The sequence below is a fragment of the Periplaneta americana genome, chromosome 11 (assembly GCF_040183065.1).
Source record: "Periplaneta americana isolate PAMFEO1 chromosome 11, P.americana_PAMFEO1_priV1, whole genome shotgun sequence".
NCBI lineage: Eukaryota > Metazoa > Arthropoda > Insecta > Blattodea > Blattidae > Periplaneta > Periplaneta americana.
In genome coordinates, this window is record NC_091127.1 from 83,719,695 (window position 1) to 83,738,615 (window position 18,921).

The following is an 18,921-nucleotide window of genomic DNA, read 5'->3' on the forward strand; positions in this document are numbered from 1 at the left end:
TAATTGTAATGTAATTTGTATGAAATTTAAATATATAAAACAGTGACACACTTTAATAACAATAGTAAATAAAATTAATATACTGGATGTTCATTTCAAAGTGTGTCATGATGTCACTGTTGTTGGGTCACCGATTTGAAGCGAGTTTCAGCTTATATGTTAGAGAAGAAGCCTATTATTTAAGGCGTTCTTCAATCTGAACTTGAGAACATGTACGGTATAACTTGAACGTCGTAGCAACAGATGGCGGTCTGTACGGTCTGTGTGCTACCATAACCTCTTTCGAACTGTGTTTTGCGCCGGCAAGTCGTACGCAGGGTATTTGTTATCATCGGTTGCGTACCGTAACATTCCACAACACAAATCAAATGCTCTGTGTCCATGTTGACCGTCGAAGTTAATGTCAACAAATACATAAGTAATCGTCTTAACCCTCTCCACATATCCCGACAGTATGTATTTCCAAACAATTCACATTCCTGCCACTACCGGCATTACCGTACGTATCGGTAGGTACTCTTCAGAATGAACGCAGTACTTGCTAGGGAACTTCTTTACCTCATAGGTTATACACCTCTGCGGAAGTGTAGGAAGATTGAATTCTCTAGGCTCATCGGCTAGCCACATGACGGCATACAGCGAGCCATGACACATTTTGAACTGAACACCCAGTAGTTCGGTGCTTAATCTGCTAATAATCGTGCTTTAATACTATTGGTGTAATATGAATAATGATCGACAAAAATACAATGTCATGTCTTCACAACACCGACAATAAGCTTTATAATTTTAAATATTAAGCCGTTCTCATAGAAGTTGTCCCGTAGCATTTTCAATTATTTAATTTCATATTTTCAAATCTTACTGTTACAATTTTGTGCTACACGTGTTTATTGTAGGAGAAAGAAATTTGAGTGAGGAACAGTCAGTTATTGTCGGGTGACAGAAGGTATAAGATCGGTTAGCTAGAATGCCTAAATTCAGTAAACCATTGAAAAGTAAACTTCATGCTTACGTTAGTGAATTTGGTGCCCATGTGTTTTCAACCGATGGAACAGTTTTGTTATGTAAGGTTTGTGAAAAGGCAGTTAATCATGAAAAAAAAGTAGGCTCATTTTATAAGTCAGCATGTAAAAACTACGAAGTAAAAATGTGAGTTATGTTAATATAATTTAAATTTATTGCTAAAATATATTATGCCTTTTTAAAATTTATTGTGCCTTTTTTTTTACGTTTTTATTGACTATGGATAAATCGTAAAACAGCAAATGCCAGTAGGGGAAGTTATCCCCACCCTCGCCACTCGGCACCTTGCTCGCCTGCTCTCTCTCTCTCTCTACTGTCTCTCTCTAATATCTGCCCCGCTTCGGTGGATCACTGCCTACCGCCTCGCACGTATTTAATATTTTACAACACATCACAACACAATACAACCAAATTAATGTGCATTAGACAACAAGACATATCCAAAGACACACATTGCATTTCTGCAATACGTTATGGCAGTTCCCTTCAACATAAATAGATTCATTTTCCCTTCTAATGTACCACCAACTCGTCTCGGTAAAAAAGCATACGTGCGTTTCGTTAAGAAGATCGACAGATCGAATACTGCCCTCTGCAAAGTCAAAAAAAAAAAAAAAGACATGAAGAAGAGAGGAGAGACAGAGGAAAACAGGACGAAGTTCCTATTTTGCTTCATAGATGCCGCATTCACTCTTTTTGTTCCACTTTCCTCCACTAGATGTCACCCCACTCTAAACCCCTATTTCCACTCTTTCCCACTAGAGTGTGTGGTGAGCTTGTAGGGGAAAAGTGGAAAGGGGTCTGGGCGGAGCTTAGCATTCGCTGTTTAACGATTTGCCCTTGCCTTTTTTTGCCTATCTGTTTTAACTGTTATAGATACCTAAACATCCGGGCCCTAATAATGATGATTATGATATTGATGGTGGTGATAGTATTGTTGTTGTTTTGATTATTGATAATGATGATTGTAATTAATTATTACTCGTATACTATTAATTTTATTAGAATAGATGTAGGAACAAGTTAGATAAGTTGTTAGTGTGGATGAGGAGGTGAGACCTGGTATGTGGGCTGTGCAAGAGGGGAAATAATAATAAGCTACTAGAAAAAGAGTTTATTTCATGTTGGTTAATATTATACGAATCTATAAACACGGAAGTTCATCTCAGACTGAAACCTATCTTCCCCATCCATACCCATTGGTGATAGAGCCACGGCAAATGATCAGGTCACAGGACAGGTCTTGCCTCCTCTACTGTACTGTAGATCCAGTGAGTCTTTTGTTTCAATCATACATAACATAAATAGTCCTGAACCCTAATCAGTTACAAGCTTCCTCATAATCTTTTTTTGGTGGTATTATCTAATTCTATTACCTGTACATGTGTTTTGTAAAGAAAAATTTCTTTTCAATATTCTCATCACTCTGAAGTCGATCCTTTTCAGATCAGTTTATGGTGTTAAAAGGCCTTTCAGTCATCCCCTTTCACACGAAAGATGTGTAGGAGCTAGTGTTTTCTATCTCTACCTGTTTCTTTATTGCAAAGCACACCAAATTTTATGGAATACCAGAAAATGGATTTGGTTCAACATGAATATTTCTAATCGTGTTACTCGCTAGATGATCAGTTGTCTCATCTACTGCGACCTTTGACCAGATGTGAATATGAGTATCACCACTACCACCTTATTACATTTCACTAGTCGAATAAATTATTTTCTGTAATTCGTGCTGACCAATTAAGATGTTGAAATATGCATTGATAATTTAATACAAATTCAGATTTATGATCCACAGAAATGTGTAATTGCAGATTAAAGTGGTCTGAAGAGAAAACTCACTCGAAATTTTCTCCGTGCGTTAAATTCTCGAAGTCTTTTAATGGTGCTACCCATATGATTTCTTCGGGGAGTTTCACCACGCACCCATGGATGATTTAGAACTTCAGATGCAGTAGGCCGCTTAATAGGTTCAATGTGTAGAAGCTGCAACAACAAATACAAACTGTAAGAAAATGCTTTAACACTCACTGTTTCATCCTTATTTACTACTATATTCTGACTGAACTTTACAGTACAAAGACTTCGAAGGAAACTATTCCATTAGACCTAAATAGACATTTAGAATTAATTGTGCAGGTACTAATTGAGTACAAGTATTAATTTTAGTCAAATTTAATAGAAAATGTTAATTTCTTTTGTATATTTTCGAAATAGTATATTATTTGTGAAATGTGTTTCTGATTTAGTTTTAAAGCGATGACTTACACACCTCTGACATTTCTTATTAATTTATTATTAATACCATTCACTACCACATATATCACATTTCTACAATTACCCTAATATGAATTCGAATACATAATAGTTTACATGACAAACCCTTACCTAAAATAATGGTTATTTTAATTTCTGCATAATATATGTACTGAGCATATGTTATAAACAATTCCTTTTATTTAAATATTCCTTACTAATATTGCTATCAGTCAGTTACCACTTCGTTCCTTTTATGGAGCAGCATGTTAAACAGGTGGTAGCGAAGATGTTAGACAATTATTATGAAGCTTGTATTTCATAGGGTTACCATGAGAAGAAATTCTATAGGAGGACATGAAATCTAAAATAAGAGGACATTGCTGAAAAAAGGAGGACTTTTTAAAAACTGGTATGAACAAAATTAAAAATAAAAACAATGGCTCACCTTAGTCAGTTTTCTCACTAGTTGCTGGATCAGTATTACATCTGTACCCTACTTATCAGTGGAGCCCACTTTGTTTACAAGAGCCTGAAGGGACCAGCTTATATCTTGTAACAAATAACTATGGAACTGTTAACAGGACATGTCCTTGAAATTATATTTCACCATGATGATACCTCTGACTGTCTCTATTAGCATGCAATTTCGTTCTTTTGTCCATTAAGCAGTTATTAGGAAAATTACTCTCTCAGCACTCCCATTGCGACTTGGGATAAATAAATAGAACTGACATATTTTTAAGAGTTCTGAGAAAGTTTCAGTGCTCTCAGAACTATTGGAATTGAAGAATTTGCACCATTGTTTATCTAAACTTAAATCTTTGTCCAAATTAACTTGATTGGCATATCTTTGTACATTGCAGAATAAAATTGATAAAATAGCTTAAAAATCATGAATAGTGAGTGACTTTTTAGAGTGTAAGAATTCAGTGCATTGTCAATAGGTCATCATATTTTATGTTTTTTTTTTTATGTACTCCAGCTTCAACCATTGAAAGCAGTTAAATTCTTTCATAGGTTTTCACCATGTGTTTAGATATTCTATGCGTAATATCGCACATTGTTCGATATTCATATTAATTCTAGTTGAAATGCTAAATGCCAGACACTTAAAATTTTTCTAAAATGCCTGCCGGACAGGATAAAGTGATTGAAAAAGAGGACATGTCCTCCTTTTTCTGGACGGATGGTAACCGTAGTGTTTCATTTTGTGCTATATTGAAAGTGCAAGAACTGACCTGTGTTATGAGATTTTTGGCACTGTCTGATATATCATCCCACCAAGGAGAAGGGAAACTGAATTCTCCCTCGATGATGCGCCTACACACAGCCATCTCACCTGTATCATCCCAGAATGGCTCAAACCCACATAACCTGAAAAATGTACATTATTTTCTAAAGTGATTATAAATTATAAAATTCCGTGCTCCAGAAAACTTTTTTCATCCTTATGAACTCTGGAGTTAAACTATTTATATACATGTGTTACACAGAATTGTTGTTGGTTTGGTTTACTGCTGTACCAGCACGCGGATCCTTGATGAGGACTCGGTTGTGGCTGCCGGAATTAGTACCGTAACAGCACAATTGAACAAAAACACACTTACCTTATAATAGACACTGAAAATTTAGACCCTTTTGTTCCACACAAGTAGAATATCGCGTGAATGTGTTCTCGTTCACTCTCCCCAATTCTTCCACTGAATTTATTGTAATTTCTAACTCATTGTTACCTTTCACTTCCTGTGTGTAATTGATACATTACTGATATATTACTGGATTGATTGTAAAATATGTGTCCCATTATTCTTCTAGCACATCAGACGTCAATGTTATGATAATACTGTGAGATTTGATACAGTATTACAGGCTTTTTTGCTCACCATTATTTGTTATTGTAGTAGTTCACATTAAGATTAAGAGATTAAGGGTGTTTGAGAATAAGGTTCTCAGGAAAATATTTGGGGCTAAGAGAGATGAAGTTACAGGAGAATGGAGAAAGTTACACAACGCAGAACTGCACGCATTGTATTCTTCACCTGATATAATTAGGAACATTAAATCCAGACGTTTGAGATGGGCAGGGCATGTAGCACATATGGGCGAATCCAGAAATGCATATAGAGTGTTAGTTTGGAGACCGGAGCGAAATAGACCTTTGGGGAGATGAGAGGATAACATTAAAATGGATTTGAGGAGGTGTGATATGATGATAGAGACTGGATTAATCTTGCACAGGATAGGGACTGATGGCGGGCTTATGTGAGGATGGCAATGAACCTTCGGATTCCTTAAAAGCCATTTGTAAGTAAGTGGTTCACATGGCTGTTTACGTGAAATCTCGAGAAAAACACAAGTTGTAGGTGAATTGTGCCATCTTCCATGGAGTGACCTAGGATTGCCAGATCTTACGTTTTTTCGGCAAGTTGTATGTTTATTAGTTCATTTTTATGTATTACATTTTTATTTTTCTTTTAAGACACTTTCTTCTGTTTATTTACTTTTCAGCAAAAAATCCATTTTAAAATGGCCGCGAAAACATAATTTAAAATTTTGTAATAGTGAAAACAATAAATGTTCAAGATTATTAAACTTTTCTTTAAGAAGTCAATTAAAATTTGATGATTTCGAGCTGCTGTTGAAGTATTTGAAATCAAAGAACATGTTAATGTTGATAAGCTATATGAGGAATTTTGTGAAACTAAAGAACAATTACCTGCAAGTTCGAAGTATGAAGGCACTGATGTAGGAAAAAGGGTTCATTTTTTCTCCAATGTTCACCAGAAAAATATAAATAACAGTAGTAAAGTGGTAGGCTATTTGTTTAGTATCCTTGGGTTCAATGCGTGAGTGGAGAGAGTATTTATTTATTTATTTATTTATTTATTTATTCTGGTGTAGTTAAGGCCATCAGGCCTTCTCTTCCACAACACCAGGAATACAAATACAATAATAGAAATAAACAGAAAAAAAATACACTATAATATACAAAGTAAAGCTACACAAGAAATAAAGAGAGAGAAATAAAACACTATAAACAAAGTAAAGCCACACAAAAATATACAGGTTGCAGTCACACAAACTTTAAATGAGTGATTAAGTATCATAATTAATTCCATCCTAACTAATTAACTAACATAAACAAGAAACTTGCAATTTTAATCTAGGTTAAAAAAGAAAAAGAAAAAAAAACACAAATCAATACTTCTAGCAATACCTAAAAAACATTAACAAAGACAAAATTTTCCAATTTAATTTTGAATTGTGATAAAGTCCGGCAGTCCCTGACATCATTAGGTAACGAATTCCAGAGGCGAGGTATTTCTACAGTATAGGAAGATGAGGGATAGAAAGAAGTGCTTGATGTCGGTTTCGAAGAGTTGTGAGAAATTGAAAGCGCGATAACAGATATTTCGGAGTATTCTACGTAATGAAACAAAAATGGACAGATGTAAGAAATCAGTGTATCAAGGACTTGATTGAGTCAGAACTACAAGTTGTAAACTTTCACCTTCCATATCAGGAGTTTTTTTCAAAATGCAAAAAGTGATATAAAATTGGTAAGAAAAGCGAAATCAGTAAAAAAGTATAAATAAACAATTGAAGTACTGGTAATGTACTTGTAAAAAGTAAAGGCTACCCCATGACAGGCCAGGATGGCCCGAAGGTGGGTCGAGAGGTTAAGGCAGTCGGCAAGTTAATGGCAGTAGGAGTGTCAATCCTATGTGCCTGCCACCTTCACACCAAAGAAATGCCCCTGGTACTCATTTCTGTTAGAAGCTAAGTAGACCCCAGGGCAATATTGCGACTGGAAGGATTAGATCATTGGAAAAATCCATGACCCTATCAGGAATCGAACCCGCGACCCTCAGGCTTTGTAGCGTTATGCCTTAACCGTGACACTAGCGCGCCCCTAAAGTACTTGTAACCAAAATTAAATTTGTATCTGTATAACCTCACGGTATAGTAAATGAAAGAATTTTAAATTGCAATTTCTAATGGCCGGTCAAAATCATCCCCCCCCCCCCCGAAGACCTGGCAACCCTAACTGAGTCTAAAAAACCAATTGCAATAATTCACTCGCAAATGTGGAACATCTTCCCTTAGAGCATACACCGGGGTATAGTGATAAGGTTTAATATGTAATAAAGGTGTTGCGTTTCTTGCAGATGATATGGACATGCCAGTCTGCTAATGAATTTTTGTGGCGAACATTCGTCATCTAATCTAACCTCTGTTAAAACTGGTCTGTTTCTAGGGTGTTTTTTGTTTAACACCCACCTCATGTTCTCAAATTTATTCACTACCATGTATTGCCAGCCTCATTGGCAGTCGAGTATTCAGAAATTTCGCAATAAACTCCCTACGGACATGGTGACCTGATTCATACTTATAATATGTCTTACAAACAGAGTCAAATAGCGAGTCGTTTTATGCGGCATCTTACACGAAACTGCTCTCACAACAATTGCACAGTAGACATGGGAGCGTCCAATGCAAGGAAGAATTGGGGAGCAGAGTGAATAGCAGATGGCGGATTTGTACCAGCTGGTCCACAATATATCTTAGGTCAGTAAACCAAACCAATAACAACTCTGTATTTGTTAATTACCTTTAGTTTCAATTTTCTGGATAGACACATAACTTTAACAACTAAATTTTACAAAGATATGGAATAATTGGAATGTTTATAGAATAACTTACATACAAGTCTACAGGGCCGGCCTTAGGAGTTGCGGGGCCCAATTCCAAAAATTATTTGGGGGCCCCATGTTCACAGACAATATCTATAGAATCTATACCAGTAAACATAGTTTATTACAGACTTATGTCTTTATTAAACAAAGAAATGAATCAAGATATGAATTTTGAAAACGTATGCGATTTCATGCAGAATAAGCGTACAAGTAAACAAACAAAATATGTTGATTAGTCCAAATAACTAGAAAATCGTATGTTTATTGACTGTGCGAAGATTCAACATCGCTATCTATGTTCCATGCACCGCTTCGTCTCCGCAGCCTAAATTAAAGCCACCTAGTTGGTGTTGGCTACTCTTGGGATAAGGTGTGTAAGAATGATCAAGCTAATGGTGCAATAGTCGCGCGCACCCTATTTCCTGGTGACATAATTTATGTACATACCAAAATTTAAAATCGTTTCTCTTCTCCATAAAACTACAATATTATCCACTTATCAAAATTTAAAATCGTTTCTGTTCTCTGTAAAACTACAATATTATGTACGTACCAAAATTTAAAATCGTTTCTATTCTCCAGGAAACTACAATATTATGATATTAGGTGTACATTGCAATAATATTTTGTGTGTATTGATATCGTCATTCCAATGGTAAAGTTGCGAATCTGCATTTTTGGAGAAATTTGAATTTTAACGTTTTCGTTGTTACTAATCAAGGCACACTTTGGTAAATTTTCGAAAGTATATAAAAATAACTGTTCCTGGAATCGTCAATAACAGTTTTGCGAAACTGTGAAAGCAAGGAACTTCAACCATGGTAAATTTGCGAATAGTCAGTTTCGCATCTTTACCACAGAAGCTTTCGCCAGATTATTACGGAGACTGACCACAGTAAATTTGCGAACGAATTATTATCAGAGACATTTTAATTCAAACAGATTGATAGTAGTGTGTAACACGGTAGTACTTTTTTCTAATTAGGGAAGGTATCCAGTTCACATCTTTTGCACTAATTAGAGCAAGAAATCTATTTATAAGAATGATGATGAACAGTTGATTAGAACTCATATTCTGTCCTTCCCATCCATGGAGCCACATTACTGTCGCAAGGCATCAGAGTACAAGTATCTAGATTCTTCGCTCAATGTATCAACTATGTACAGCATGTACAAATCAAAGTGTGACGAAGCTGGAAAGAAACCAGTTGGAACGAAAAAGTACCGGCAAATTTTTCGAGAATACAAGCTGCATTTCCATAAGCCAAAGAGAGACCTATGCAAGCAATGTGTCGCACACAAATAAATTATATCTGAGACAGGCCAAAATTATGACGAAACACCTTCCTTGAAGCATTTGGGACGCAAAGAAGCTGCTCATGTACACAGGAACGAAGACAAGGTAGCTGCCAAAAATTATTCTAAAGTAATTTCATTCAACTTTGATTTACAAGCAGTTCTCAACACTCCCAAAGGAGCAGCTGGACCATTTTTCTATGTGAGAAAACTTGCCGTCTACAATCTCACCATGTACAATCTTGGACATCAAGACGTGAACTGATTTGCTTGGGATGAGACAGAAGTATAGAAATCTCCACTTGCATTTACAAATACTTGATGGCTAAACGTGGAATACAACATGTTAGGATGATGTCTGATAGCTATGCTGGGCAGCAGAAAAATGCCACTTTTGCTAGCATGTCTCTTCATGTTCTAAGAAATCATTCAACCATACAGCTTATTGACCATGCATTTTTTTAACCTGGCCACAGCCAAATGGAATGTGACTCCACTCATTAAAAAATTGAACAGAATTCAAAAGCTATCCCTATTTATACTCCAGATGGATGAGCGCAAGTGATGAGAACAGCTCGCGCAAATCTACAATCTTATGAAGTGTCAACCCTTCTGCATGACGACTTTGAAGACTTCAATAGTACCAAAGAATATTTTCAGTGGCGTAATTCCTCATATGCAAGAGAAAAAGTGAATTTCCGTGATGCAGTTTGGCTGCAGGATCGAAAGGAAAAAAACAGATACAGTATTCATAAAAACTGACAACACAGCTCAGGAGTTTCAAGAATTGGCATTTGTGAGGAGAAGGGGCCGTCCACAATCATCACAGTCTGTACATCCATACTCCAGCAGATTCAACATCTCTGCTGCGGAGAAAAGGGATCTGATAAAATAATGCACAGATTTGCTCATTCCAAGAAATTATCATGCCTTCTACGCAAATTTACCATCATCGTCTGATGCCCGTGATGTCTTGCCTGTACCTGATGCGTTGGAAGAATCTGACAGTGACAAGTGACCGTGTTTTCCACTATAGATAGCTTAAGACATTTTCATGCCATATAAAAATATATTTTGCACTTGTAATAATATTATATTACTGTTCTGGTTAAGAGTAAAGCTGTTGTTATTATTATTATTATTATTATTATTATTATTATTATTATTATTTTTAACGGCTGGGGGATCATCGTGCTAACCACACGATACCTCCATTCTGGTTGGATGATCGTCCACCTCTGCTTCGACATGTGGGCGTGAGGCCAGCAGCCGACTGGTCGGTCTAGGCCCTTCACCGGCTGTAGTGCCACGGATTATTATTATTATTATTATTATTATTATTATTATTATTATTATTATTATTATAGGTCACTAATTTTAAGTGAAATGTGTATTGGAATTAAAGCCTTTTATGTTTTTCATAGCTATAATAAACACAACAGTCTTAAAACATATTCGCAAATTTACTATTACATGTACAGGTATCGTCTGCCACATTAGTAAAGTTGCGAATCTGCTTTTTAGGGCGTAAGCTCTCATAATTGGTTACACTAAGTGATATCATTATAAAGAGGTCGAAAAAATAGTTTATCTTGCGTTGGTTTCAACTGAAAAGCTATGAAACCTGATTTTTAATATGCAATTAAAAGTGTTTTTTGCCCATACTGTAAAATTGTGATTTTGCAGTTTCGCAACTTTACCATTGGAACGACGATATGATTGAAGTGGATTATCCTAGTGCGGGGTCCCTTAGATGCAGGGCCCAATTGGGATATATTGGCCCAATCGGCTTAAAGCCGGCCCTCTATGTCTATATACATAGGTATATAATAAAACATTTACATTAAAACAGTACATTAGAAACTTACATAATGTAAGTAACAACTCCTAAGCTCCAAAGGTCAACAGAAGCATCATATTCTTTGTTCAGCAGTATTTCAGGAGCTGAAAAAAAGAACATAAGTTTAATTTGTGAACAGTGATTACACAGAACCTTAAATGTTAAAGATATTGTTCCTTACCAATACCATTACTACTACCATCTGAACAAATGTAAAATGTCTGAAAGAAGAATTTACAGGGTGGTCCGTTTGGGTATGGATAAAATAAAAACACCGTAAAACATTTACTACTGCACTTTATTTGTTGAAATTCTGTGCATACAACACAGAAAGTACTTTCTTAGAAAGCTCAATGTACTATATCATTCGCCTTTTTGCAGGAAAGGTGAATGATATTAAAATCAAAACTGAAATTTATCTATTATAGTATCTTTACCACAAAAGTATCAAAAGAGTCAGACAAGCTTCCAACAAAACTTAAGGCAGAAGGGGAAACAAAACTCACGCATTCAGCCCAGTCAGCACTGATTAAATTAAAAGCAATGAAAATGTCTGATCCAGCTATGAAAATTGTTAAATCTGTAGGAGCAATATTTGATCCTGGGAATGCTACAAAAAGCGCAACTTCAAATGAATTTCTGGCGATAAAGAAAATTGTGCCATTTATACAGGAACCAGAACTAGAACCTCAATGCTTCTTGGAAGCCCACATCTCTTCCCGTAATTTGGTGAAGTTGCAAAGAATGGTTGTGTTGATGTCAATGTGATGAACTTCTAAATCAGCGTTGGGGAACAGCCTCTCTCAGAGAGCTAAGTTTCTCCTGCTACCTTAATTGCTTTGTATGCAGATACTCATACTAACTACTCTGTTTACAATACGAGTTACCCATTAATGTTCTAAGTCGAATGCAACTATGTCTCATGGTCATTCATAACACAACGATTACAAAATTGCCGCCCTAAGGAGTATGATATCCTTCCCCTAATATCGACACAGAAAGATAGTTTTCAAAGTAAAACCTGATAGTGAGTGACAGAAGAAGAAGATTGACAGCTGTGAATATAGAAATACTTAAGCCTACCATGATCGCATTCAAATAAGGTAAATTAAATATTTCACTGTAGTATAATTTAAACCACTAATCGTCATCAATAAAATGAAAGGTTAGTTTAAAAACTGCGGTAGTGGTTAATCAGCCTGTATTCAGTATGAAAATAACAACAAATTAAATCGCATTTTGTATTTAAACAACTAATTTTGTAAAACAAAACCATAGTCATAGGTTGTTAAGTAAATCAGCGGAATTCTGTGAATTTAATTGATCAATAAACACATTGGAATGTTGTCTGGACTCACCACAGTAGCCTATAGTGCCGCAAAGTGTGTTCATGGTGAAGTCTCCTCGATGCAGCATTTTGCTCAGACCAAAGTCTGCCAGTTTGAGATGAGTGTCTTCATGCTCCGATTCATACAGAAGATTCTCTGGCTTCAAATCCCGGTGTACCACTCCGTGTGAATGTAGGTACTGCAAAAACATAATTACTGTACAATTTAAATACTTACTGTTTAGTTCAAAGTCAGAATAGGAGAAGAAATGTCAGAGGGAAGTGGAATAGGGAGAGAGGTACGACAAGAATGCCCTTTATCACCTACCCTGTTCAACATCTACTTGGAGGATTTAGTGAAGAACATGGAGGATAGACTAAAGTGCATTGTTAGGAGAAGAGAAGATGATACTAAGGGATATGTTACTGGAGCTAAATGACAGCTGTGAGAAGTATGGGATGAAGATAAATGCAAATAAGACGAAGGCCATGGTCATAGGAAGAAAAATAAAGAAGGTGCGAATTTTAAATGAGACAGTAAAGTAAGTAGACAGCTTCAAATATTTGGGGTGTACTATAAGCAGTAAGCAGTAACACGAGCTGCTGCCAGGAAGTCAAAAGGAAGCTTTTAATAGGAAAAGAAGCATCTTCTGCGGACCTCTGGAAAAGGAACTAAAGAAGAAACTAGTGAAGTGCTGTGTGTGGAGTGTGGCATTGTATAGGGGCAGAAACATGGACATTACATGAAGAGAAGGATTGAAAGCATTTGAAATGTGGATAAAGAGAAGAATGGAGCATGTGAAATGGACAGACAGAATAAAAAATGAAGCTGTGTTGGAAAGAGTGGGTGAAGAAAGAATGATGCTGAAACTGATCAGGAAGAGGAAAAGAAATTGGCTAGGTCTATGGTTGAGAAGAAACTGCCTACTGTGCTCCAACCACGAGAAAGTCTTTGCGGAATGAAATGGAGCAGGGTAATGCTGTGAATGAATGTTGATGTCATAAGATGTCATAAGGTCACACACATGGGTACTCGTATCTATATTGGCTCGCTCTCACAGCACAAACAATAACATTGTTACACACATATTTATACTACCCTAGTTACAAAATTAGATCACTGTTAATCTCCTGGGACCGTATTCATAGACATATTGAGCGCGGGTCTTCGGTGGATTATCAGCGTTTTTCGTATTCATAAACCAGTATTAGCGATAGGATATGATTTGAATTCTGTACTAGTAAGCAGTGGATAGCCGGGGCTAGCTTAGTACGCTCGTAGCGCGTGCTGCGAAATGTCTATGAATACCACCCCTGGTCTTTTAATCCCTCCATATAGGAAATAACATATGCAGGAGAGCGCATGGTTTTTAAACTGACGTTATAACGATAATATTATCTATCTACTTCGCTCCAATAGATGACGCAATAGTAAGCACTTTCCTTTCACGGTTGATCTCCTGGTTGGAGAACAGTACTAAAGGATGCACTCGAAGGAACAATGAACAAGAGAAAATTTCAGAGCAGGAGAAAATATCAGATGATAGGTGACATCAAGATGTACGGATCATATACGAAGACTTAAAAAGAAGGCAGAAAATAGGGAAGATTCCGATCTATTTTCTACTTTCCTGGGTTTACAGTGAAAGTCTTGCCTTGGACAGAAAACAATGAATGAGCATACCGTTTTTCAAGGAAATCTGTTTGTTTTTTTTTTTTTTTTTTTCATTTGTCATAAAAATATATGAACAGGACTAAAAGACGGAACTACCTCTGCTAGAGAACTTCATAAAGATCAGAATTACTGTATAGGCCTAACAAGAGTGTTGAATTAAAAAGTTGGAGTTTGTGTCTATGAAAAAAAAAAATCAAACAATTATGCTCGTTAAGCACCTTTCCTATTAGTTACTTCTGTACCACTGTTTACTTTTAACGAGCTCATCAATGTTTGCCACAAAGGACGATTTACTGAGTCGTAAAAATTAGACAAATGATCGTGCCGTAGTCTACTGTATTATTACATTGGCTTTATGTGATTCTTTTTCGAGAACATCTGCTCACAGATATACTGTATGTCGATCCAAAGATTGCCATTAAATTTGCAGCAAACCTTCACAATCACGAAAATGTTTCACTGGGCAAAGATTTCAATAAGTCCCACCCTTCCTTCTGAGAACATTTTACGGCTATTGAATTCTGCAAAATAACTAGTTCCATTTGTAGATCGTGCGGAGTTATATTCAAATTAAAAAACTAATAAGTGATGTTACTGATTGCGTACATGATAGAATGCGTTTGTCATAATCAGTATGATGGTATTTTTCAGTGTTGTTTAATATTATATCGTTTATAAATATTTTTTTGCAAATAAGACACTTCACTTTGATTTCCTCTTCAACATAAAAATATTCTTCCTCATCTCTTTGTGGAATAGGAAATGTTTGGATACCTTGAAACGTGCCATTATAACCAGCTGTCTCAGAGTGATAGGAGGGGAAGAGATTCATGCACTCTCATGACATCAAAGCAAAGGAGGTGAGGTAAAGTGACGTTATTAGCTCTGAAGAGTAGAGTTTAGACTTCGCTGGCTTAAATCAATGGCGGAAATCTATGACCCAATCGGGAATTCATCACTAAATTAAGTAAAACTCAATTACTTTGTCGTATTGCAATGTCATGGTTTGTTTCTTCTCTTTTAATTTCTACTTCTACTTTTATTTTTGTGTGAACTTTAATGTACAGTAGTGGCAAAAAAAAAAAAACCGGACCGACCCTTGTAGCTGATTTCAGAGCCTTGTTCACTCCAGAGGACGATAGACTAGTAACTAAGACTTTCGTGGTTCGAATCCTGCCTGGGAAGGAAACCTTTTTTTGTTTTGTTCCTTATTCAAATTTATTTCGATTATAACGATATTTTACTACTTAATTAACTTATTATTCCCAGAACATGAATTTTACCAGCAATCGAAAAGCATTGGCAATAAATTTGAATAAGGAACAACGAAAGTCTTAGTTACCGGTCTATCGTGCTCTTGAGTGAACAAGGCTCTGAAATCAGCTACAAGGGTCGGTCCGGTTTTTTGCCAATACTGTACCTATTTCAGCACCTTAAAATGTATCAGGAACACCAGCAACGTATATTTATATTTACTTTTAACACTGGGTATTTGCGACTTATGACGTTACACATAGAGATAGAGCCATCGATTATGTAGGTCTACTCTGGCCCAAGTAAGCTTATCGTACAACCCTGTGGAATGAGTTGCGTGCCAGTTGTGTGCATCTGGTTCAGGTGGCTCCTCTATCAGACCTATCATGCGTTTCTCTCCAGCCTTCTATATCTGTAATGCCATTTCCAGATGACGGTCTTCCGTACCTCAATCTCCTGAATTGTTGAGACCTCTGGAAATAGTCTTCCGTTTCTCAGGATCTTCGAATCGTCTAGAACCGTCATCACCGCTAAATATCTGACTTTGGATATACTATAGGCCTATCACAAGTATATAAGTCAGCACTATAGTGCGTTTCACGAATAGAGCAAGTTGACCTCAATAGCATTAGAGGCTACTTGACCATTTTCCTGGAAAACCTATAGGACGTTACTGTTTCTGATGCAGATATAGGGAGGGTTGAAAATATAAAGTCGATGTTTATGTAGTTCCTATTGCATATAGATGCTACAGTCATAACCAGTTTGCTATTTCAAGCAGTTTGATGTGAATCGTGATTTCGTGTACAATGACAATTTAAAGTGTAAGTTTTATGTTGTGCTTATTGTAGTGTCATTTCATTGGTAGAAGAGGGAACCATATTCGTTCCGAAAATAAAGAACTTACATACCGGGTTTTTGAGTATTTTCAGAAAGAATATAACGATGAGAGGTACGGTAAACCTATGATATCCGTGACTAAGTGTATGAAAGAACTATTACAGCGACTGAAATTAGTGAAAAGTAGAATTCTTGGAGAAACAAACAGACGAATTGAAAATTCCAACGAAAAAAACGTCAGCGGGATTGTTCTGAAAATAATATAACTAATTTCGATAGTGATGCATTAAGAACAAATATTTTAAATTTGTGTGGAGAAGGTTACATTCCAAGTTTGAATGACGTATGAAAAACAGCCAAAGAGAAGTTGTTTCCCTTTGTCTCGAAAAAAATTCAATTCAATTCAAATTAGGGCATTTCAAAACCTAAGAGGTTTTTAGCCTCATTCACGATATATCGCCATTCATCTCTGTTCTCTGCATCTTCTTGTCGTCCTCCCACTGTACAAAGATTATCATATACTTGGTCCTGCCAACGGAGACGAGGTCTACCGAGAGGTCTCTTACATCTTGGAGAATAGTCGAAAGCTGTACGTAGAAAAGAGTCATCACGCCGTAGAACGTGTCCAAGCCAACGTAGTCTTCGACTTTTTATTAAGGCTATTATGTCCGGATCTTTATAAATATCCCTTAATTCCTTGTTATTCAAAATTCTCCATATGTTATTTTCTTGAATGGGACCAAGAATCTTCCTCAAGATTTTGTTCTGAAAAGTAAAAAGGGATTTTGTTGTTGTTTTTTTGTTTTTTTTTTTTTTGTTTTTTTGTTAATATCCAAGTTTCGCAGCAATATAGGAGATTTTGTAGGATTATTGCTTTATAGCATTTTAATTTTGATAATCTAGAAAGGAGTTTGGAACTAAGCAATTTATGAAGGGAGTAATAACATTTAGGTATTTGCCGTAATGAGTCTGTGTTCAATTTCTTTCCCAAATAAGCCTGTTTCATTAATTATACTTCCTAGGTATTTAAATTCAGTAACTTTTTGAAACTTCCAATCATCTATTAGCAGTGACCCTCTCGAAAAAATTATGTTTTTTAAATTATGGTTTTAACGACGCTCGCAACTGCCGAGGTTATATCAGCGTCGCCGGTGTGCTGGAATTTTGTCCCGCAGGAGTTCTTTTACATGCCAGTAAATCTACTGATATGAGTCTAACGCATTTAAGCACACTTAAATGCCATCGACCTGGGCCGGGATCGAACCCGCAACCTCGAGCACAGAAACCCAGCGCTATACCGACTACGCTACCCAGGCCAACTCTGCGTCTCGTTCATCTCTCTGAAACATTGGATTCCGCTATAAGAAAAATAACATGGCGCGAAAATATTTGATGGAACGTCAAGACATAGTAGCGTTGTATAATAAGTTTCTTTGTTCAAATAGACATAAGATTAACCGAACGTCTCTCGACGAAACATGGATAAATGTGAATATGACAAAAGATAAACTATGGACAATGAGTGATGACGGCCCAGTTCCGCGTGCGCCGATTGGTAAAGATTCCAAGATTATAGTACTCCATGCCTTTAGTGGACAGGGATTTGTAAAAAAATGGGTTATTGGTGTTCAAATCGCGTTCAACTAAGGATTGTTACGAAGAACTGGAGAGCGACCGTTTAAAAACACGCTTTCAGGAGCAGCTTTTACCTAATATTCCATCGAATTCTATGATTGTTATGGATGACGCAATACATGATAAATACACGAGTATTCTACTAGGATTATGAAGTTTCTTTTGAAACGTTCGGTAGTCCTCTTGCCTTCCTGGAAAATTGACCTGCTACTGATTTAAAAACCTGGCGAGGCAACCCTCTCTATTCGTGAAACGCACTATAATAGTACACAGGGATATAGGTAGTAGAGTCCTGCAAAACCGATTATAAAAGAAGAACATTACATAGTGCTATTGAATGCCTGGCGTTATAGGCAGTATGCGAAGCTCATCTGCTTGCGTACTGCCTCAGTATTCGGTTTAACGAATATTCGAGTTGATTCGATCTCTCTGTGGGTGGACGGCTCTGGCGTATAAAAGGAAGATCACAGTGAACCATCCAGATATTATAGCTGCATATCGTCAAGAGGAACAAACAGCATGCAGCGTGAAACTACAAACTTTGTAAAGCGTAAATTGCAGAAAAAAACTTTCGGTATCCACATATTACCAAGGTTGTAATTTTTGCTTACACTAGAAAACTGAATTATAATATTACAATAATGACACACTTAAAAACAGTAAACTCAATAAATAATAAAACTAAAACAAAAAGAACTTATATCTTCTGAAACAGACTACAACCAATGCTTTTAGTATGTTTACTATGACAAGAGTCTAGCAACTAATTTTCGAGCAATCGAACTCTCAGCTGAGTTGTCAATCATCTGGCCATTGTAGAAAAGTCGAACCACAACTATGACAAATATTATCTATGGCCCACTTTGACATGCTTGACCTAGGGAGACAGACCTGAGTTCGTTGACGTCTTACATCATTCTATATTACAGAAGAAAAAGCAGTGTGCAATTAGCGGCGATGTTGCCAGACTGCTGAAACTTCCAACTCAATTTTCTAATAACCGTGCATTTAAACACAAAACGTAATATAGATTTTTTATTCATTTAAGTGAACCTTATCGTCCAGTTCAATC

The 18,921-nt window shown here is 36.4% G+C and overlaps 1 protein-coding gene across 2 annotated transcripts in view; it reads right to left on the bottom strand.

Annotated features, from left to right (window-relative positions):
- LOC138709164 (calcium/calmodulin-dependent protein kinase type IV-like) overlaps nt 1-18,921 on the bottom strand; it is a 581,667-nt gene that overhangs the window by 10,443 nt on the left and 552,303 nt on the right. For both annotated transcript variants that reach the window (XM_069839721.1, XM_069839720.1), the window contains 4 exons: nt 12,477-12,645; nt 11,147-11,222; nt 4,524-4,659; nt 2,869-3,012 (listed from right to left, as the gene is read on the bottom strand). In XM_069839721.1, coding sequence (XP_069695822.1) covers nt 2,869-3,012; nt 4,524-4,659; nt 11,147-11,222; nt 12,477-12,645 — 525 coding nt within the window. The remainder of the gene's footprint in view (nt 1-2,868; nt 3,013-4,523; nt 4,660-11,146; nt 11,223-12,476; nt 12,646-18,921) is intronic.